General features: G+C 35.2%; 1 protein-coding gene across 10 annotated transcripts in view; it reads left to right on the top strand.

The window, feature by feature from the left end:
- Positions 1-23,767, top strand: part of EPB41L5 (erythrocyte membrane protein band 4.1 like 5) — a 172,775-nt gene that overhangs the window by 16,148 nt on the left and 132,860 nt on the right. For all 10 annotated transcript variants that reach the window (XM_036023605.1, XM_036023604.1, XM_036023603.1 and 7 more), the window contains exons 3-11: positions 1,274-1,378; positions 11,987-12,029; positions 12,989-13,067; positions 14,247-14,291; positions 14,471-14,523; positions 19,044-19,164; positions 19,303-19,390; positions 20,156-20,244; positions 23,354-23,423. In XM_036023605.1, coding sequence (XP_035879498.1) covers positions 1,274-1,378; positions 11,987-12,029; positions 12,989-13,067; positions 14,247-14,291; positions 14,471-14,523; positions 19,044-19,164; positions 19,303-19,390; positions 20,156-20,244; positions 23,354-23,423 — 693 coding nt within the window. The remainder of the gene's footprint in view (positions 1-1,273; positions 1,379-11,986; positions 12,030-12,988; positions 13,068-14,246; positions 14,292-14,470; positions 14,524-19,043; positions 19,165-19,302; positions 19,391-20,155; positions 20,245-23,353; positions 23,424-23,767) is intronic.

Below are 23,767 nucleotides of genomic sequence, written 5' to 3'. Positions count from 1 at the left end.
AGCAATGGACAAACTGAAATAATAAAGTCAGTTAAAAAGCAGAGATTGAGGATTCAATTTAAAAAATCCAACTATGTGTTTATTTGTAAGAAATACCTTAAATCATAATTTAAAATTACATGGGGGGGAGGAGCATGTGTTGGTTGTATATGAAAGTACTTGAAAATTGAGGATCCTAACAAAGCATTTGCTTATGAGGGTTATATCTACTGATAGTTACCATATTAGAAATTAGAACTGAAAAATTAAATTTGTTGATTAATTTAAAAATAGCAATGCTACAGCCCTTGTATGTTAACATAAGTAACATTTTAATGAAAAATAACTATTGCCTAACCAACAAAGAATTTAGTGAGAAGGGGAGCATTTATGCACTTTCACAAATCTCTTTAAATGTCTGATTTAAGAAAACAGTCTCTTATCTGCTTCTACATTCACTCTGTTGCAATATTTGTTGTGATTGAGGTACATGAGAAGAATCCTAGGACTTTGTGGATCTTTTGAAACAATCTGGAAAATGCTTAGGGCCCACACTTTGTTTTTTCTATACAGGTTTCTTTTCTATAGTCCCTCTCCAATTCAGTGGGGTTTTTGTGTTTTTGGGGTTTTTTGGTTTTTGTTTTTTTTGCATGGATTACGGTAGTTTTATCATTTTCCCGTATTCCTTCCCACCTTATTTGTTACTCTTTAGTTTTAAATTGATCTTTAAGTCTTCACTGATAATTCTAGTCTCTGACTCTCTATTTTCTAAAATTTATTGGCAAATGTAGTTCATTCCACATGATTTTTACTTAAATGTCCTATATTTTCTTGTGTTTTCTGTCTCCAGTTATGTTATAAACCTCCTTTATAAAGTGTGGGCTCTAAAACTTGGCAAGACAAAACAAGAATTTTTCCTTCCATAGTGTTAGGTACAAAGTAATATTTTTTGGTTGATAGGAAGTAATGTTTTTCAGGAAAGTACATAGAGATCACAGATTCTCTTTTGGCCTTAAATGGTGTATTGGAAAGGTATTGCTACATGGTAATACTTTTGGTATTACAAGTAATGCTTTTTTTTAAGACATCTTTTTTAAAATACTTTTTATTGATTATGCTATTACAGTTATCCAGTTTTTCCCCCTTTGTTGCCCTCTATCCTATACCCCTCTCCCCTTTAACAATCTCCTTCCTGCCACCGTAAAGAGATCTTATATAATTAAAATCATCTTCAATTCAGGCTTGTTCATCTTGCAAGCAACATACTGATTCATTTATTTTCTTGCCATTTCAGAGAAAAGCCAAAGGTCAAGAGCTGTTTGATCAGATTACGTACCACTTGGATCTTATTGAAAGCGACTATTTTGGACTGAGATTTATGGATTCTGCACAAGTAGCAGTAAGTAGCTGGTTTTTTGGAGGTTGCAATATGGAGGCAGAAATGGAAAATTTCAAATGACATGCTAAGTGCTACAAGGGTACATACTCTTTTTAAATTTGTTTAAAGGCTACATATTCTTAATGTGTTCTTTCTTTCCTGTGGTTTTCTTATTAAGGTCTGAAGCACTGGCTTCTTGCTTCAGAATAACATGATTTGCTTGTTTCTAAAAAAAAAGTCTAACCCTAACCCAAATTATTAGAGCATGATCTTTATGGATGAGGCTTGGAAATCTGTTTTTAATAACCAGTGGGTTGGTTTGTGGTCATATTAGACTTTGAAAAGCACTCCGTAATGGAAAGAATGGCAGACTTTTATGGGTAAGTGACAGAAGTTTCTAACTTGCAAATTAAGGTGAATAGATTAGGATATTCTTCCCTGAGATTTCTTCCAGATCTGTGATTCTGGATTAATAGATGTTCTTTGAGTGTGCATTTCAGATGAGAGAACAGTGTATGTAATATGGTAAGAAGTTGGAGGCTTTTCAAAAAACTGAGTGTTGTATACTACTAGGATTTAACTTGAGGATTATTTAAAGAAAGGAGTAGGTAAGATTGGAAGGTGAATTAGTGGTGATAATCATCCTAAGTGAATACCAAAAGTATTGAATAAAGTAATACATCACACAACAATGTGTCAGTCAGTGTGTACCACATATATTATAATAGTTCCATAAGATTATAATGGAACTGAACAATTCCTATCTTCTAGTGATGTAGTAGTTCAGTGTTAAGCTGTTTTAAATAAAACAACTTATTTTGGTGTAGCATAAGTGTATAGTGTTTATAAAGTCTACAGTACTGTACAGTAATATCTTAGACCTTCACATGTGCTCACTCCTGCCTCACTGACTCACCCAGAGCAACTTCTAGTCCTGCAAGCCCCATTCATGTAAGTGCTACAGGTGTGGCCATTTTTATCTTTTATGCTATACTTTTACTGTACTTTGTATATGTTTGGATATGTTTAGATACACAAATACCATTTTTTTTACAGTTGGCATACACTGTAGCTCGTTAAAAATGGTGAATTTTAAGAATACTAATTGATATAGAGTGATATAAACAGTGGAAAGACACAGTATACTTATTTACCTCTGTTGCCCAGCCTATGGTAGGCACACAGAATGTTTACTGAATTCAGTTCTGGTCTGCACTTAGTTTGATAAAGGCTTGGTTGACTGTTTAGTTTAATATCATTCAACTCTTACCTCTAGAGTAAGGGATTAAAGTCTTCCAGTCAGATGAAAAAATAAATTATTTTAGGGGCAGACAATTAATTCATTGTGTGGTGTTTTGCGGGGGAGTTGCGGAGGAAAAGAGGTAGAACTATGCCAATGTTAGGTTTCAGGTACTTAAAATATTTAAGTAATTGTGGAAAGAAATACACATACAATCATTGCTAAGTTGAATTATTTGCTCTTCGCCAATACCAGCAAACATTGAATTCCCAGATCCTAAAATGATTATTTCCCCTTTTATTTGATATACTTATAGTGCTTTTCTTGCTTTAATCTCTACTCCTTTTTTTTTTTTAAGAGGAAGCAGTATTTTTTTAAATTTTATATACTTACTTTTAGAGAGAGGGGAAGGGAAGGAGAAAGAGAAGAAGAGAAACGTGAATGTGTGGTTGCCTCTCACACGCTCCCAGCTGGGGACCTGGCCCACAACTGAGGCATGTGCCCTGACTGGGAATTGAACTGGCAACCCTTTGGTTTGAAGGCCCACACTCAGTCCACTGAACTACACCAGCCAGGGCTGGATCCTGTTTTATTCAGTGGGTCATAATCTGTTAACTATTCATTTATTTCGATGTGCAAATTTCCCCAGCTTTGTCCAGTGGGAGCCTCTTCAGGGTGGCTCTATCGTTTATTTAAGATGCATACATCATTCTTTGAGCATTTCCTGACCTTTCTATCCCAAAATGTTCATCTTATATTTCCCTTTTCCAGTCCTGGACTTTGCCAGTTTTCCAGTGAGGTCTGTGGCAAGGTTTAGGAACTCTGTTTCCCTCTTCCTCTTCCTCTCCCTCTCTCTCTCTCTCTCTCTCTTTCTCTCTCTCTCTCTCTCTCTCACTCTCACTCTTGCTCTCACTCTCATATAGAATACCATGACTTCACACCCATAACTCCGATTTTAATTAATACCACAGGACTTATTGCAGTTTTTCTTTTCCATATTTGTAGTTCTCTTCTACAGAAATCAGGTTTTGATTATAATTAGTATAGTATTTACTTGACTGATTACTTTGTATGAAATTTATCTCTAGTCTCAGCATCTCTGCACTGATGCTGACCTTGTTCAGACCACCTAATTACTTCTGGACTGAACTATCTGGGAAGAGGAGGGGCTTATACAACTTCTGATATTCCAATTGCTTTATAAATGCTGACACTTCTTTGCAGATAGTGTTGTGCATTTATCTCCTCTAGAGGTTTAAAGTAGGATTAGAGGATATATAGATGACAGGTAAACACACAAAAAGATGTTATATATCACTAGACAAAAGGGAAATGCAAACTTAAGATCTTGATGAGACATCATCACTACACACCTATTAGAACAGCTAAAATAAAAAATAGTCATAACTCAGTGCTGGTGAGGATGTGGAGAAATGGGATCTCATAATGGTTTGGGGAATGTGAAAATGGTACAGCCTCTGTGGAAAATTGTCGAGCTGTTTCTTAAAAAACTAAACATACACATACCATGTGACTTAGCAATTGTATGCCTGGCTTTTTATCCCAGAGAAATAAAGACTTGTTTTCTTGCAAAAACCTGTGCATGATTGATTATAGTGACTTTATTTGTAATAGGAAAGACTTGAAAAAAATAAAATGTCTTACAGTAGGTTAATAATTAAACAAACTGGCACATTTATATCATGGACTATTAATCAGCAATACAAAAGAAAAATCTATTGATAGACAACTTGGATGGATTTCAAGGGCATTATGCTGACTGAAAAGAGCCGGTCTCTAAAGGTCACATACTGTATGGTTCCATTTGTATAACATTCTTTTTTCTTAAAAGAAATCTATTTATTTATATTTAGAGAGAAGGGAAGGAGAAAGAGAGGGAGAGAGACATTAATGTGTGGTTGCCTTTAGCACACCCTCTACTGGGGACCTGGCCTGCAACCCAGGCATGTGTCATGATTGGGAATTGAACTGGCAACTCCGATTCGTAGGCTGGCACTTAGTCTACTGAAACACACCAGTCAGGACTATATAACATTTCTTGAATTAACAAAATTACAGAGATGAGATCAAATTAATGGTTGCCAAGGTATAAGATTATTGGACATAGGAAATCGGTATGACTATAAAGGAGTAGTGTGAGAAAGCTCTTTGTGATAACGGGGTATTTATTTTGATTGTGGCCTTAGTTATAGGAATCTAAATGTGTGATAAGTGGCACAGAACTGCATACAGCAGGTCCTTGAATAAAGTAATTTCGTTCTGTTGTTTTGTTCTAACATAGATGAGAAAAAAAGAGCAACAGTTGCCAGCCAGGACATTGTTTGCATGACCTGTCCATGTCTGCATGGGTTTTCCCCTAGGATGCCTGTTAACTCCCACAACCCAAAGATGTGCAAGTTGGGCGAATTGGAGTTGGGTGAACTGGTGTGTTTACATTGTTCCAGTCTGAGTGAGTGTGAGATATGTGTGTGCATGTTCTGTTCAGGCGGGTTTCCACCTTGAGCTGCCAGGACAGGCTTCAGCCACTTGCGACCCTGAACTGGAATAAGCATTTGGAAAATGATTATCTTACATTTTTTTATTTATCTTGGTAAATGTATGTTTAGCTCACATTTATTTTAATGTTTAATATTAGAAGTGTTTTGGGTCTTTATTTAGAAGATTAGTGGTGTTTTTATGACCAGAAATATGCTATTAAGAGCTTAACTTTTGTTTATATCAATCAGCTTATGGTAAAATTGGTTTTCATTATATGTCATTTTGCTTAAAGTTGCAGTGAGGACTTATTATATGCACATTGTACCAGTGTCAGTTTCTTGATTTTAATAGCATATTGTAGTTATGTAAGATGTAAGCATTGGCAGAAAGTGGGAGAAGGGTACACAAGACCTCTTGCTATTGCAACTTTTTGTGAATGTTTCATAATAAAATTATTTTCAAAGTAATAAGAAAAATATAGTGTGAGCCAAACAAAACATGTCTCTGGGCCAAGATTCAACCCTCTGACCTATATGTTTGTGACCTCTGCTTGGTAAAGTTTTTCTAACTTCATATTTAGAGATTAGAATTTTAGCTGTCCAATCTGGTTTTTAAAGAAGAATGCATTGCTTAGATTGTAGATACTTACTAGAAGAAGGGAACATAGGTAGCATTTCTCCTAATACCAAGAAAGAAGAAAAAAGAACTTAACATGTCATAGTAAATATATTTTGCCTTTTTCTCAAATTGATTTGATAGCTTGTATTGGTTTGTTTTATATGTGTATTTTAAACTTCCCCTGTTCTCTATGAAAAAAAAATCCTAAATAAAATGTCAGCAGCCTAATGAAAGTATAAATAATACATTATAGTCAGGTGGAGTTTATTCTCAGAAATGCAAAGATGATTCAGTATATAATTTATTATACATGGTGTATCATGAGATTGTTACTTGCCTTTGCTGATAAGGGGATTATACTTTCTTGCTCAATTAATATCAGTTTTGGCCCTGTGACTTGCTTTTGGCAGTGGAATGTGAGTTGATGTGATATGTGCCAGTTCTGAACAGGTTAACTAACCCTTCATTTATGCTGTTATTCCTTTATTATCTACTTAAATGAAACAACATTCAAGAAGATTGAAACTAAAATCTTTACCACAAAAAAAAAAGTGAGTAACTTGATTAGTTGAAGTTTATGGCTTTTAGTTTAAAGACAAAATTCAACACAGACAGAAATGGAGATGTTAGATCCAAAGCTGAGAGCTAGAAAATACCAAATTGTCTAGTGGAACACTGAGTAAATGTTTTGTAAGTGCACACCTGGATGCTGCAACAGTGGACCCCCTCCAGGGCAAATGCAGGATCAATGAGCTAAAGTGAGAGGCAATTCTTGTAAAAATTTTAGAATTTTCAGCTATTTCAAGTACTGTAGGCATGATGTGGTGAGCTGCCAGTTTGGCTTGCTGACCTCACTCATTGGAGGTTGGGCAGATAATAATACTCTACTCTAGAATTCTTATCTTTTTGTTGTTGTTGTTTTTGTTTTGGTGGCCCATTAAACCTCTTCTTCCTAGCCCACTAACACCTTGGATAAACCTAATGGACTTTGGACTGTATGGAGTTGACATTTCTGTGTAGGTCTAGCCCACCTGTGGAAGGTGTGTCCATATTCAGGGGTAATGGTGAGTGCTGGGTAGACAGGTGGCCCAACAGGCAGCACCTATGGAGAACAGACCCCGTGGTTGCTCAGTGGTTCTGATTTTTTAAAAATTTAATTATTTTAAGAACGTAACAGTAGATTAATAAAGAAACATTAGAAGCATTCATACTAAATACAGAAAGGTGACAAAGATGCCCATTATTACCACTGCTATTTAATTTTATAATAGTAATACCAACCATTTCAGTTATTAAAGCTATAAAGGTTAGTTAGAAAGGAGGAGGTGAAACTATCTGTGTTAGAAGGTGATTAGATTGGATTGTAACTGAAAACACAAACAAGATGCAATAAAGTAGTGGGAAGGGAAAAATATATAGAAATAAATGTGTGTGTGTTAAATATGTAAGGTCTGTCCAGAAAAGGTCCAGCCACTGTTAATATAGTGAGAACAGTTGGTGCTATAATTCAGGGGTGTCAAACTCATTTTCACGGCGAGTTGCATCAGCCTTGTGGTTGCCTTCAAAGGGCCAGATGTAACTTTAGGACTGTATAGATGTAACTACTCCTTCACAGTTAAGTGAGAGCTCGGTGCTGCCGCTGGGTAGAAACAAGGTACTGGGCCAGATAAAACAAGGTGGAGGGCCGGATTCAGCCAGCAGGCCTTATGTTTGCCACCTGTGCATTATATCCATGTAACATGGCAGCCAAGTAGAGTGGACTGGACTACGCATGTGTGAACAGTGCTGACTTCCCTGTACCGTTCATTGAGGGCCATAGATGCTGTTGAGTGGGCATGAGTACTGTGTGGCCATGCATTCAAAATGACTGAGCGAGCAGAGCAACAAATCTGCACCAGATTTTACATTAAGCTTGAGCATTCTTCCGTGGAAACTATTTGGATGATTCAGGAGGCTGCAGCTGTGGACACTGGCAGTTGGTAGCTTCATCACAACAGTGCGTCCACTCATGCATCACGTCTTGTGCAGAGTTTTTTGGTGAGACATCAAATCACCCAACACTAAGCTCCCTCCTTCCCTCCCCCTACAGCCCAGATTTGGCACCCTGGGACTTCTGGCTTTTATGAAAACTGCCATCACCTTTTAAAAGGAGGAGATTTCAGACCATCGATATGATTAAGGAAAATATAACAGGGGAGCTGATGGTGATTAGGACAACTGTGTGAGGTTGCCAGGTGCCTACTTTGAAGGGGACTGGGGTGTCATCATCCTATGTACAATGTTTCTTATAACTTCTTTAATAAATGTCTCTATTTTTAATATTATATGGCTGGATACCTTCTGGACAGACCTTGTATATGTGCATATGGTAACACACATTTACTAAATAAGGAGGAACTGTAAGGAAAGGTATTTCCAAAGTAGACTTTGCTCTACTTCTGGAGAGTGACTATGTATTTCACCTAATTTGACTGCATTTCCACAAGAATCCCAAGAGTATACTAGTAATATAAGAAAGGCACAGTGGAAAATATATTTTAATGGCACATTTAAGTCCTCATTTAGGATGTCTCATAACACAGACTGTTATTGCCAAAAAGTAATTATCTAGAAAAATGTATAATGGACTAAATTGAAGTGCTTTCAGTTAGTACAGCAATACAAAACATTTGTCCTCTGTTTTCATAGTATAGATTTTTTTAACATTTTGTTAATTGTGTTAAAATTTGCTTTAATCCAATTCTGTAATTCAGAACATAAGCTTCTACTTCTCAGAGGAGGAATATTTTATGTAGAGGCAGTTGTTTTGAAAAATGACTAATGTTTCTCTGCCTTAAGGTCTTGTCTCTTTGAGCAAAAGTGGTGCTTTAGTAGAGTAATGTAGGTCATTAGAAATCAGATTTATATGAAAAGCTGTTTATAGACTATTTGGCATTAGGGCCTGGGATGAAGGTGTGTGTATGTTAGTGTTTTGGAAGCTCCTTAGCTGATTTCTTTGGTTTAGTTAATGTATGTTGTGTTTGTGATTGTATGTTATTTATATTTTAAGACATACAAGTAAATACTAAGTGTTCTTTCATGCCCAGCTTAATAGCATGGAAAGAAATGTAGCTTTCCACATCCTTTGATATATATGTTTCTCAACCAACATTTACAAGTAGAAAATTAAAAGGAAGTTTCTTTTTAATTTACCATAAGGAAGGAGAACTATGTTAGTTTCACACTAAATAACCAAGAATCTATCTGTATGCCTTCACATTTATCTTCTAACGTAATTTAAACTCAACTCCTAAATATCCTGTCTCTGAGCTCTGAATTTTCCAGTCTCTGGGCTTGGAATGTGGAGGAGATGAAAGAAAACAGACTTGAGGATATATAAACATGAGCTCAGACCTTCCCCAGAAAAACCCAGAACTCCCCCAGCTACTAAATTTCACTTTAAAATGAGCTTGATGCTTCATCTGAATTTTGGGTTGTCTAGGGTCATGCCAGATATTAGAAAGTTATTAATTATATGCAGGTAGAAAAGAGACTAAAATGCCTACTTGGAGAAAACCTCTGATCCTTTGTCTCACTGGGATGATTTTATGTTTAATGTGCTTCTTAGCATAGTAGGGAACAAACTAGAGGTTTAAGGAGAATTTATGAGACTACCCCTAAATTTCTTAAACTGAATGAAATTTTAGTCTAAGAGGACTTTAGGTTGTTCTTGAAACAGTAAGTGATTTGTCTTGTATTAATGTTTCCTTTATATTCCTGAAAGTTTATTTTGTCAAAATTTCTATTTAGCCTGTTGAGTTTTAGTCTGTTGTTCTTTACTTTTTCCCAGCACACACACACCTTTTTTTTTTTCCTTTCTTTCCTGTTTGAAAAAAATTCTGGAAAGAATCAGGAAACCCATAACATCTTGTGGAATATGTTTGTAAGTGTGATAATAGAAATTGGGTATTATGGGGGGTGGCCTATTACAGGGGTTCAAGGGACTGTTGACCATATACCTTTTAATATTACCAAAAATTAAACTATATGAATATATTGGCTATATAAAATATTAAAATGAGGTAGTTCATGATTATTGTTTTAAATAATAATGTTCTTTTGGTAAATTGAAAATATGGGAAACAATGAAGAAGAAAATTATCACCAGTAATGTCAACCACCTAGATAATATCTCTGTTACTGTTTTGTTATATAGATTGTCTCAGTCCAAAAGAAAATGCATGTTTATATGAGTTGTACCTTTTGACAAAATAATTTATGACATTTTATAACCTGCCTTTTAAAATTTAACAATATATTTTAAATAATTTCCCTGTTTTTTTTAAGTATTTGCTTTCATTCATTTTAATTATCGTGTGGTATTCTTTCATATTTATCCTTTGTTTAGGCGGTTTACTATTGTTGGACATATAGATTGTCTTACCTTTCTCTGATACATTGTAATTCCTTGTAGGTAAATGAGCACACATCCATAATGATTTGTATTTAAGGCATTGTCAAATTACCTCCTGTAAGGGTTGTGCTCATTTGAACTCATTATGGTGTTATGGGAGTCTCCCTAAGCATGGCTACAAGAAACTGCCCAGGTGACTAGCCATAAAATTGTTAATTTAATGCAGTATAGTGGGTAAAACCTGAAGATAGGGTGACTTCTAGGTCGATGGTTGTGGGGAGTAAACAATCTAGGTCATAAAAACTAATTTTATCTTATACACTATATGTAATTGACACCAGGCTGTAGTAGGTATTTTGCACAATTAAACTTAGGATTTTTGGATATTGGATTGTTGGGCTTGGCCACGATGGATAGGATTTTTGCTGTTCTAGATTGAAATCTTTTCTGCAAATAGATTAAGTTGTATTCTGCCTACTGGCTGACCTAGCATTCTATTAATGTAGGTCTGTGTAAACTGAACATGTTTTAGATTGAAATATGCTTATAAGTGGAAATCCAACTGAATTTATTAAAAGATGAGAGATGGCTGACTCAGTAAGCTACACACTTGGAATCCAGGGAAAATATTACAGTTTTCATTGCCTTGGAAAACATTTACTGACCATCTCATTTCAATGTGCAGAGGTACTATGCTGACATACTGGTAGTTTTGTGAATTTTACTTTTGGAGCTTGAGAGAGAATGAGAAGACGTTAGGGCACATAATTGGCAAGAAAAGCAAATGGTTACAAGTCTATTTACAATGCAGCCTTGTTTACCCACTCTTCCCCTATCTATCTGCATTTCTGAAACTGGATTCCTTAGCTCTGTGAACTGGTTAGCGTAAGAGCACTCTTTTCTTCGTTGAGAGTGCTAGGAATTGTAAGCATGCAGGAGAGAAGACAATTATGTGTATCTTAGTTGGATAAGTGTATCCTTTCACTGTTAGGACTTGGTGGTGTAAAAGGATTAATAAAGAGAAGTGAGCTGGGAATGGTTATCAGCAGACGTCTCTGGAATTGGTTCTTAGGTCTGTTTGTATTATGGACAATTCAGAGTGAAGAGTACAGAAGTGCTAGTCACAATGTTAACATTTATTTGTTAAAGAAGCAAAGACTATTTCATTTCATTATGACTTTAGTTATGAGAAAAATCTGATTTTATTGTGCAGGCTCTTCTGAGTAGTGTCTGTTTTATAAAATGTAAGTGGCATTGTTATTTCACCTAATTTGGGGTTATGATCTGTTAATAAATCTTAAATTTTTATTATAAGAATATGGAATATAAAGATACTTTTCTGTCTAATTTTAACAGTTGCCAGTCATTTATTATTATTATTTTTTTTTTTTTGAAAACTAAGGGCTAACTGAGAGCGTAAAGGTAATGTTGTAAGAAGTCATACCTGGTTTTAGGTCTTTTTTTGCTCATCTGTATCATAAACTTGCTGTGGATTTTGGGTAGATAACCCTCTCATCTTTGTTCTTTTTTTTTCTTGTGAAATACAGGGTCTGGCAGAAGTAACACCTGCTTGAGTGTGGTTGGTAGGGTAATAATATGGATGTAATAATTTATAGTTTTAATTTGAACATTTCATCTAAAATATATGGTGTGCTTGAGTGTGATATTATGTTACAGAATTACACACTTATGGTTTTATAACAAAAGATTTTGTAATTAAAAGGGTAAGACCTTTTTATTACAAAATCTTTTTTATTTGTGATGGACCCTGTATTTTGTTGTGGTTATCATTAAAAGCACGGTGAAAATTAACTTTTAGTAATTAAAATGTTAAGTTCTGTCATCTGCTTAACAGTTGAATTTTTGTTTTTGTTTTCAGCATTGGTTGGATGGTACAAAGAGTATTAAAAAGCAAGTAAAAAGTAAGTGTTGAAAAAATTGTGAAATAAAAATTGAATTATATAATTATATGTTAGCAACTGATTTCTAGTAGTAGGAGCATAAGAAATAATGTTTCAGATGAATTTCTTAGCATCTCTGCTGTCTAAAAATAATTACAATCTGATATGCTGATCCTAAGTTATATTGGGTTAATGGTAATTAGATTCAAGTGCCTTACAGTTTGTTTCCAGGAGAAAGCCTTGCACCTTGCAAATGAGATTGAGTTCCCATGAGATGCTTAACTTTTATTTAGTAACCTCTTATGTTGGACTTTCCTTGTTTTACATCTGCCCAGTTGTGGAAAATATTTTGAGCATTTAAAGCAGTAACTTCTTTAAAAAATTAAGAATAGCTAAAAGAAGCAATTCACATAAAACATCAGTATTGTTACTATCAATAGTTGGGAAAATACCAGTGTTCAATTCATAATACATCTTGTCCTGCATAGTAACAGATTTCAGGACACCTCAACTCTAGTCTTTACAAAGTAAGGGAACCACTGGAATAGAGAGGTTAACGAAGTAGGTTAAGTGAATTGGAAAGTGTGTGGGAAGATTTGCCAGGAACAATTAATAACAGGCATTCCTCTGTACTCTGGAGAAACACAACTCTGCAGATTTTTAGGGCCGTTAGATTGCACAGTGAAAACATTTTTATTTGATGTATTTGGTCCTGAACTGTTAGAATTAATTTTCAGCCATCTATTCTTCAGAGGATGCATGATTATGATTATACTGTACAACTGTTGGTATAGTTAAAAAAATGTTGATTAATCTTTTTGTGTTTAATCAAGCCTATAGTGTAAACTGAATTATTGCCACAATAACCTGTTATCTTTTGGCTCCATTTCAATGGATTTTGACAAATTTAATGACTGTAAATTCTTACTGTTTAAACAATTATAAAACAATTAAAGCTTTATTTCTTTTTTTAATGGCAGTTGGTTCACCCTATTGTCTGCATTTTCGAGTTAAGTTTTATTCCTCAGAACCAAATAATCTTCGTGAAGAGCTCACCCGGTAAGACTACTGTCCAAAGTTGTATATGGGTAAAGTTTGGTCTGGCTAGCTAAAATGTTGGATAATTGTCCATAATTCTTTCCAGCTAATGCAGTGAATTCCTTGCCCCTCATAACAAGACCTCAGACAATAGAATTTTTTTTTGAAAAGTGCTTTTTAAATGTAGAATTATTTTCCTTTATTTATCAGTTTTCAAAATAAAGAGTAAATGGTTTCCTAGCATCCTCCAAAGGTAAATAGTGAGTTCTTTTTTTATAATCCTTATCTGAGGATATGCTCATTGATTAGAGAGAAGAGAAAAACATCGATGTGAGAGAGAAATGTTGATCAGTTGCCTCTTGTATGTGCCCCTACTGGGGATCAAACCTGCAACCTAGGTATGTGCCCTGACTGGGATTCAAACCCACAGTCTTTTAGTGTACCAACCACACTCAAAACTACTGAACCACCCAGCCAGGGCACTAGTGAGTTCTTTTTTTTTAAAGTATTATTATCAACTCATGTATTTTAAGCAGGGTAGATGTGTTTTAAAACATTTGCCTTGTTTATTGATGTTCAAAATGATCTATCTTTGGCCACAGGGAGTTTATTCAAGTTAGCTCCTGATTTTCTTTATTGAAATACCATTGATTAATAAAAAATGTTAGATTTTGATTTGAATACTTTTGAATAAACCTTAAGTAGGTTATATATATACTTATTTTACTTTTTTCCTGTGCTCTTGGTATTTATCTATTGATGATACTGTAAATCCATGACTCATTCCACATACTATTAAGTAAAAAATTGAGTTGCTGAGTACCTTCAGAAGGGGTTTCCTCTTGACTGCTTTGCCAATGTGATTATAGCTGTCATCCACAGTTATATTTGCGCTTGTATCCCTTCACATATGAAGTGTCAGAGGAAAGTTAAATCAGCTCACAGTGTTTATTCTCAGTGTTTTGCCTTAAACCTTTTCTCTCTACTGTAGTATTCTGTGCCTGCCTTTTCTTGCTGTTATCTTGTAGAAATGCTACCATCTTGTGATGCTTTTTGCCCCTTTTTTCTTATTTTTTTCTTGTATGGATTTTATTGGGGGTAAAATTCTGTAAGAATGTTTCTTCTCAAATTAGAAGGGTAAGATTATTTTTACAGTAGATTGTTCTGTTTAGTTAAGTTTGTGCCTTTTGTTTTTCTTAGATATTTATTTGTTCTTCAATTAAAACAAGATATTCTCAGTGGAAAGTGAGTATTAGTTGCATAAGGTAAATAACTTTTTCTTGAGTAGCTGAAAAATGTTTTTGAAAAATAAATTGTAATTAATTATGAAAAAGAAACAGTCAAGATAAAGTATGTATTTCCATTTGTCTTAAAATGAAAGTTGTGAAATTGACTTGTTTAACCAATTTTCTGTTTGTTTTCAGATTGGAGTGTCCCTTTGATACAGCAGTTCAGTTGGCAGCTTATAATCTGCAAGGTAAGCAGTTCTCATGTTGACTGTTAGGAGTTAAGTATCATTTTTTCAGTGTGTGTTAAAGAATTTCAAAAGATTTAAATTCATGTGCAAGAAGAAAACCAGCACTGTTTTTGTGCAAATTTGTATCAGTATCCAACTCTGACTTAATTTTTACTTGTTTTAGAACCTTGCCTTCTATTTCTCCCCTTTTGCTTCTTTTGCTTTTTTTTTCTGTCAATAGTGTTTCCAAACAAAAGTCATAGTCTACTTGTTAATTCAGTAAATGTTATAATTGACACTCAGCTAATTTTTTTCTTGAATGCAGTTATATATTAGTAAGTTGCTATTGGCATATGGTTTACTTTAGTCTTATTCTTAAAAATGAATCCATGAAGGAATTACTTAGAGTGTATTTAAAAGTTTCTGATAGTTATTTTGAGTATAAAAATGTTTTCCAGTAAATGAGAATAATGAAAACCTCAAATCTTGTACGTTGTTTAACTGATCACATACTATTAAACTTAGGGATTTTCTGCTGAAAATTTGACATTTTAGTAAAACTATAATTTCAGTCATTCACAAAATGGAAAAAATTTTCTGATTATAATTTCATACTTTTTGAGGGGGGGATGCTGATTCCATGTTTATCCCCAATAATTGCTATTATATAGATAAAACTAAATTGTTAATGTTTTATGCTACACCTAATATTTTGCTTATTTTGTGCTACCACTATTTAAGAAAGCATATTTTCCTGTTATAGAGGGATTGATGAATGGAGGAAATTTCTGCACTTTAGAAATTTGCAACTAGTATAAATTGTTATTTGCTTGTCTCCATCTACTATCCTAGCCCATCTACAAATTAAAACTTTTCTCATTTGCAGACTATCAACTAGATACTAGCTTGGAAATGCTATACCTCTAGCATTATAATAATCAGAAGTATATAATTACATGCATCTTTCTTGAAAGCACATTTTTTACATTTTATTAATTCCTGTGTGAAGTTGTTAATTCTAAAATTCTTTGATCTACTGAAAAGCTGTCAATTTTCAATATCCGTTATACCATTTATTTTGTTATATAGTCTGAATTGAAAATACAGTTTTTATACATTTTGGTGTATTTAACAAAACACTTCAGAATAGTGCTCACTAAATACTCTTTGATTTATACATGTGACTGTTATATTATGTCGTAGCCCTACTTACATATATATTTTTAAATAAAATTTCTACTTGATCTTTTCACCCATGGCACCATTATTTTGGATTCCTCCAAATTTCATGTTATGTCTTATGCATCCCTTTGTCCCCTGTCTAGTATTTTAGCAAATCCTATTAGTTCGTAAGGTCCTTAAGAATAAACATGCTGAAGTATTACACTTATCTTCATAAAATAACTTTTTTATTAGCTTTTTCTCATACTCTCAAGTTCACTTATCTGAATCAGTATATATATTCTGAACAACATTATGTAGAAGATTTGGTTTGGAGTTCCTTAAAGACACAGTGGTCCAGGCAAAAGAGCAATTTCTTTAGCAATGAAGGGGTGTGATAGTATTCTTCAAGGTTGTTGTGAAGTTAATAGACAGTACATCTGTAATATATCTACTGTGTAGAGTAGGTGCTCAATAAATAATGTTATCACCCTGACTGGTGTGGCTCAGTTGTCTAGGTGCTATCCCGCAAAGCAGAAGGTCGATGGTCAGGACATACATGCCTGGGTTGTGGGTTTGGTCCCCTGTCCAGGCGTGTACAGGAGGCAACTGATCGATTTTTCTCTCTCACATCGATGTTTCCCGCTCTCCCTTGCCTCCCCTCTCTCTAAAAACGAAAAATAAAATATTTTAAGAAATGTTACTATTTTTATGATTATCTCAATGTAGTTTTCTCTCTTGGTAGCTAGATTTTTTTAATAAAAATTGAAATATTTTAAGTTTTTTAATGCACAAGATACTTGTTTAAAGGAAAAAATATGAAGTATAGAAAACTAGAATGTTTTCCCTTCTTGCCCAAACCCACAGTTTAGAGGTAGCCACAGATAAGTATATAAATGTTTGTGCATTGTTCAGTTCTTTTCTGCTGCCTTTCTTCTCCAAATATATTTTAGCAAGACTGTATTTAAAATTAATAATTCAAAATTCTAGGAGCATAACATCTTATAGTGCTATATGCTGATGCATTCTTTGCATATTATATTCTCAACAGATACCAGCTAATTGTTAAGGATTGCTAAATATTCTTATTTATTCATTATAAAGTCAAAAGTTATTTCCCTGTGGAAGTCTAGGAAGAGGTTTTCACACAAGAGATAAACATAATAAGATTCAAATAAATTTAAAAGATATTTAATTAGAAATACACCATTAACCTCAAACATGTCACTTGTGTGTATAGAAAAAGAAGTCTTCAGCTTCTGGCCAAGATGGAGGCATAGGTAGACATACTATGCCTCCTCAGCCAACCAAAAGAAGGACAACAACAATTTAAAAACAAAACAAAAAATAACCAGAACTGACAGAAAATTAAACTGTATGGAAGTCCGACAACCAAGGAGATAAACAAGAAACATTCATCCAGACCATTAGGAGGGGTGGAGATGAGCAGCCAGCCAGAGAGGACTTGGGGCAAGGCGGTGGCTGGCAGACCTGGCAAGGCGGCAGCTGGTGGAGTGTGTGACCCACATTCGTGTGCAGATAAACTGGGAGGAACAACTGGGAAGCGAGACAGATGGCGCAACCCAGGGTCCCAGCGCTGGGAAATAAAGCTTCAGACCACTGATTGAAAACAGTTGTGGGGTTGAGGTATCAGCGGGAGAAACTCCCAGCCTTGCAGAAGAGTTCTTTGGAGAGACCCACAGGGTCTTAGAATGTACACAAGCCCGCCCACCCGGGAATCAGCACCAGAAGGGCCCAATTTGCTTGTGGGTAGCAGGGTAAGTGACTGAAAACCATCAGAGAGCTGACCAAGTACCATATTCCTGTCTCAGACCCCTCCCCCACATAGAGTGTCACAAAGCAGCGATGTGAGTTACCCTGCCCTGGTGAACACCTAAGGCTCTGCCCCTTACTACATAACAGGCACAGTGAGACAAAAAAAAAAAAAAATGGCCCAAATGAAGGAACAGATAAAAGCTCTAGGAAAAATACAACTAAGTGATGAAGAGATAGCCAGTCTATATGATACACAGTTCAAAACACTGGTAATCAGATGCTCACAGAAATGGTTGAGTACGGTTACAAAAAAGGGGAGAAAATGAAGGCTATGCTAAGTGAAATAAAGGAAAATGTACAGTGAACCAACAGTGACAGGAAGGAAACTGGGACTCAAATGATGAACAGTTTGGATCAGAAGGAAGAAACATTCAACCAGAACAGAATGAAGAAATAAGAATTCAAAAAAAGGAGGAGAGGCTTAGGAATCTCCAGGACATCTTTAAAAGTTCCAACATCCGAATTATAGGGGTACCAGAAGGAGAAGAGGAAGAACAAGAAATTGAAACCTTATTTGAAAACATAATGAAGGAGAACTTCCCCAAAATGGCAAAGGAAATAGACTTTTAGGAAGCTCAGAGAGTCCCAAAGAAGTTGGACCCAAAAAAGAATACACCAAGGCACATCATAATTACTTTAGCCAAGGTAAAAATGAAGGAGAGAATCCTAGAAGCAGCAAGAGAAAAGGAGATAGTTATCTACAAAGGAGTTCCCATCAGACTGTCAGCTGATTTCTCAAAAGAGAACTTACAGGCAAGAAGGGGCTAGAAAGAAATATTCCAAGTCAGGAAAGGCAAGGACCTACATCCAAGATTGCTCTATCCTGCAAAGCTTTCATTTAGAATGGAAAGGCAGATAAAGTGCTTCTCAGATAAGATCAAGTTAAAGGAGTTCATCATCATCCAGCCCTTATGATATGAAATGTTAAAGGGACTTATCTAAGAAAAAGAATATAAAAAATATGAACAGTAAAATGACAACAAGCTCACAGCTATGAACAACCACACCTAAAACAAAAACAAACTAAGCAAACAACTAGAACAGAAACAAAACCACAGAAATGGAGATCACATGGAGAGTTATCAGCAGGGCAGTGGGAGGGGGGAAAAGGTACAGAGAATCAGTAGTATAGAGAATAGGTAGAAAATAGACAGGGGGAGGTTAAGAATAATACGGGAAATTTAGAAGCCAAAGAACTTACGTGTATGACCCACGGACATGAACTAAAGAGAGGGGAATGTGGGTCGGAGGGGCTGTGCAGGGCAGAGGGGAATGGGGGGGGGATGGACAACTGTAATAGCATAATCAATAAAATATATTTAAAAAATAAAATGTAAAATACAAGTTAAAAATAAATAAAAGAAGTGATCAGTATAAACTAGGTTAATTTTTGGGAATAGTTTGGGTGTTGACAATTCCTGATAATTTAGCAAAGAATCTTTATAATCTTGGCAATATTTACTAATAAAATTGGTTGTGGAGGAAGATTTGGAAGGAAATAAACTTATTAGCAAAGTATAACTTTGTGAAACTTACATTTGTAGCTGAACTTGGTGACTATGATCTTGCTGAGCATAGTCCTGAACTTGTGTCTGAGTTCAGGTTCATGCCCATTCAGACTGAAGAGATGGAGCTGGCTATTTTTGAGAAATGGAAGGAATACAGGTACTTGACATTTTATCACACTTTCTGTAACATCACTATAATAATGATCTGATATTTGTTTTCTTCTATTTCTATACTTGGTATATAATTCAGTTTACATTTATTATTATTTAAAAATTTTATTTTTTCTAATTTCAGAGGTCAGACACCAGCACAAGCTGAAACCAATTATCTGAATAAAGCCAAATGGCTAGAAATGTATGGGGTTGATATGCATGTGGTCAAGGTAAGCACTGTTTTGTGATGCTTTTGAAAAAATTCATTGCTTCAAGATTCCAGCTGTGAAATTTTTCAATCTGAGAAAGGCCATGGAGTGTACATGTGATAGCAGGGGGTACTTTAGATGAGTGGTTTATAAGGGCTGAGATTATATACTGAATGATAAAAATCTCACAGGTTAATTATAAGAAAGAAGACAGACAAACAAAATTTCCAAAAAGTATATCTTCTCTTTTAAGCTGCTGTTTCTTTACAGTTTTTTAAAACCACTTTTTGTTTTTTCACTTCATATCATCTTACATCATGTAACACAAGTAGGTTCTATAAAAATTAAAATAGTTGAGGAAGCAAAGTTCAAAATCTGTAACTTTATAGAGGACTTTGGTAAGCTGTAGTATAGCTTGTGTATGATTTAAGATATTTCTAGTTTAAGTAGCTAAAATTTCCCAGAAACAGTTTTTTTCAAAATTTGTGATTTAAGTGGTGAACAGAATATGGGAAGAATCTGGAAAGAGCTTTTGTTGTAGTGGGAGTGTAACTATTTTCAATGAAGGCATACCTTTAAAACTATAGTATTTCAATGAGCTAATTGTACACATTAATATTCCTGAGAATGTTGTTTTGGATACTCTGTTGAAAACACCTTGTGAATTAATATTACTGGTATATAATTAATATAGTTCACTGTGGAAATAAAATTAAACAGTTGTGTAAAATTGTGAAACTTGTTTTATGCAAATAAAGCTAACACATTTCCCTTTCCTTAAATTAGGCCAGAGATGGGAATGACTATAGCTTGGGACTAACTCCAACAGGAGTTCTTGTTTTTGAAGGAGAAACCAAAATTGGCTTATTTTTTTGGTAAGCAGAGTTAATGTCCAAGATTTTTATTGTTGTTTTGTTTTTTAATATGTAAAACTATTTATATGAAGTTAGTATATAAAATAGAACTTGGAAATCAAATAGTTCTGAAAAGCTTCTAAATGAATTGAAACTGCCTCTTGTCATACTCCTACCCATCTTTATTCCCAGTAAAACTCACCTGCCCTCATTTTCCATTAGTTCCAAGGTAGGTCAACATGCATGTTTTAATGTGAATATTACATATTTCTTTATGTATTAAACGTTCACATGGGCACTCACTCTTGTCATGAAGTTATGTCAGTATATTTAGTACTTCTTTTTCCACAGCCTTTTTACTCCCTACTCCTTATTGTATGAGAGGAAGATATTAATACTTTTACAAAATCTCTTTTTAATCTATGCTTCTCTTCTATGTCCCAACTTCTGTCATCCAAACTTTTGAATTATATTTGTGTTTTACATTAAGGATAGATATATAACCATAGTTAAGAGCTTCAGATTTTGTCTGGTTGGTTTTAAAAGCTGAAAATCAGGAAATAGTGTTTACATTACTATGTCTGTGTCAGAACTGTTACAGACTTTAGTAAAATATTGGTGTTATATATGTGGGCTGAAGATGGCCCTGTGTGAGGATGTGAGGACTGTTACTTAGCTCAAAGTCCGCCAGCATAGAACTCAAAATCTTACACATCCATTTGCTTTACATATAGCCCAGTAAGTATATTTTTAGCCATTTAGAACCTGTCTTTTTTGCATATCCTACTGAAAACTGCTAGCAATAGATGAAACAAATCTTTTAGCTATATAAGATCCAAACCACTACTGACTGCAGTGCTCTGTGACTGAGCCCTCTGACTGAGAGCTCTCTGACTGAGAGAATTCCCCATTGCTGCTGAATGCCATTGCCTAGACACGTAAGCCTCCTCTCTGATTGCCTTCTTTTCTGGCAGTTCCCATGCTGTCTTCTTCTAGGTGGTGGTCCTGTGCCACTTGTCTCTAGATGTTCTCCGCCTCTAAAGGACTTCCCTCTTGTACAACCCTGTCCAAACACCTCTGAACAAAGCCCACTGTGCAATACTGCTGTCTCTCTCTCTCTCTTTTTCCTGATGTACCCCAAAATCCAAAATCCTTGAAATCACAACTGGGATTACCTTTCCTTACTGTATAGCTTTTTGTTTTTACTAATGCTCTTGGCTCCTCCTCCCCCAATGGCTTACACAGCACCACATACATCCCTTTAAATTACCTGCCTTTGTGTTCTTCTCAACTTCTTTAAAATTCTCAGGGGTTACATGAAATGATTCTTCTATTTCATTGTGACCTGTTTGCTGTCCAAGATGCTCTATAGCTTTTATCTTGGGACTTCCAGTTTTCTGGTTCTCAGCCAGGATCCTGTGTTTTCTTCCCATATTTTTTTCTCTGTGCTTTTGTTTTTTCTGATTTTATATATATATTTATATATATTTTCTCAACTGCCTGAGAAAAGGGTGTAGGAGATAAAATATTTGAATCCTTGGATGCCTTAAAATGGTATATTTTTCTCTTAATGCTTTCTTGATAATTGAGCCAAGAATGGAATTTTAGGTTGAAAAGTATTTCCCCTTAAGGAGTTGAGGATAGCATTTCATTTGTTTCTGCATCCAGGTGTCCCTGCTAGGGGCTTTCCTGAGAGGCTTGAGTGGAGCACCTTCATTACTGTCCCTTGCTGGGTGAGGGAGCTTTGGTGTTTGTTTATTTACCCAGTCCTTGAGCGTTAATTCTCTGACACTTCCAGCTTGCCCAGTGGGCTAATGGGATATGCTTCATGGTCAGAAAATGCTATAGGCAGTGAGATAAAGCATCTTTATCTCATAGATTGTTGTTAGAATGAATTGAATTAATACATATAAAACACTTAGAAGACTACCTGATACTTAGTAGACATTATGTAAGTATTTGTTACACTTAAATAAGTGATAGATACCCCTCCTCCACCTATTACACTTACTATTTTAGTACAGCTCTTGTAAGCAGCTATCTTTTACAGTTATATTTTATGTAGATTATGTTTAAAATTAGTGAGAATTGCATTGTTTTGGCATTTTACTGTTCACAGAAGTAGAGAGTTCAAATGTGATAGGGTGTTTAGGGTTTTCGTACAGGAGAGAGTTGGAAAGTGGGCCATAAAGTGAGGTTAAAATTTTATTTTTTTAATTAAAGATGTATTTCCTCAAACCAAAATTGCTGTAGAAAATAGAGTTGAGGACCATAATTGATAATTTGTTTTAAAAAAGCTTTATAGTCTTTCTTGTATCCAGTTCCTGGGTTGCTGCTTTGACACTAGGCCTGAGGGTCCCTTACACTGTAGTTGGGAGCCTATGAAGTATATATTTTTTAAAAGATTTTGTTTGTAGAGAGAAGGGAAGTGGGGGAGAAAGAAAGGGAGAGGAACATCAATGTGTGGTTGCTTCTCACACACCCTCTACTGGGGACCTGGCCCACAATCCAGGCATATGCCCATACTGGGAATCAAACTGGTGACCCTACAGTTTGCAGGCCGACTTTTAATCCGCTGACCCACACAAACCAGGGCAGGGGGCCTTTGAAATATTTATATGGATTTTTCCAATTGTTTTTCCTTAACATTTTTCTTTTAAGCCTCATCAGGGACATTTTTATTGATTTTAGACAGAGAGGGAAGGGGAGAGAGAGAGAAAGAGAAATATTGATGTAAGAGAGAAATATTGAACAATTGCCTCCCGTACATGCCCTGACTGGGGATTGAACCCTCAACCTAGTTATGTGCCCTGACCGGGAATCAAACCCACAATCTCTTGGTGCACAGGACAACGCTCCAGCCAACTGAGCCACTGGGCCAGGGCTCCTTAACATTTTTAATAACTGATACATGTGTAGCATTAATTTGCTAGAGTTAATTGCTTTTGAAACTTTTTTTCCCCCTTATTAACTATTTTTATGATTGGAGGCCTTCTTGATGGGCAGTGCAGGTTATGTTTACCCTTACCAGTGTTCAATTTAGAAATTAGATGATTAATGTGCTTGAATTAACAACAACATTTTTGTGACATTTATTTGAAATCTAGCTATTATTCTGATATTGTTACAGGCCTAAGATAACCAGATTGGATTTTAAGAAGAATAAATTAACCCTGGTGGTGGTAGAAGATGATGATCAGGTGGGAATTATATTTCATTACTTATTAACAGTGACTGTGTTGTGTGGTAACTTAAATTTATTTTTTTTTAAGATTTTATTTATTTATTTTTAGAGAGGGGAAAGGAGGGAGAAAGAGAGAGGGAGAAACGTTAATGTGTGGTTGCCTCTCAGTGCCCTTCATTGGATACCTGGTCTGAAACCCAGGCATGTGCCCTGACTGGGAATCAAAGCAGCGATTCTTTGGTTTGCAGCCCATGCTCAGTCTGCTGAGCTACACTAGCCAGGGCTTAAGTTTCTAAAAGAAGAAAATGTTCCTTGTTTTATAGAGCCATAGAATTAAATAAGCATTCTAAACTAAGGATT

The sequence above is a fragment of the Phyllostomus discolor genome, chromosome 4, assembly GCF_004126475.2.
Source record: "Phyllostomus discolor isolate MPI-MPIP mPhyDis1 chromosome 4, mPhyDis1.pri.v3, whole genome shotgun sequence".
In the NCBI taxonomy this organism is placed as follows: Eukaryota; Metazoa; Chordata; class Mammalia; order Chiroptera; family Phyllostomidae; genus Phyllostomus; species Phyllostomus discolor.
Note: the sequence above shows the minus strand (reverse complement) of the source record. Positions and strands in the feature narration are given on the sequence as shown.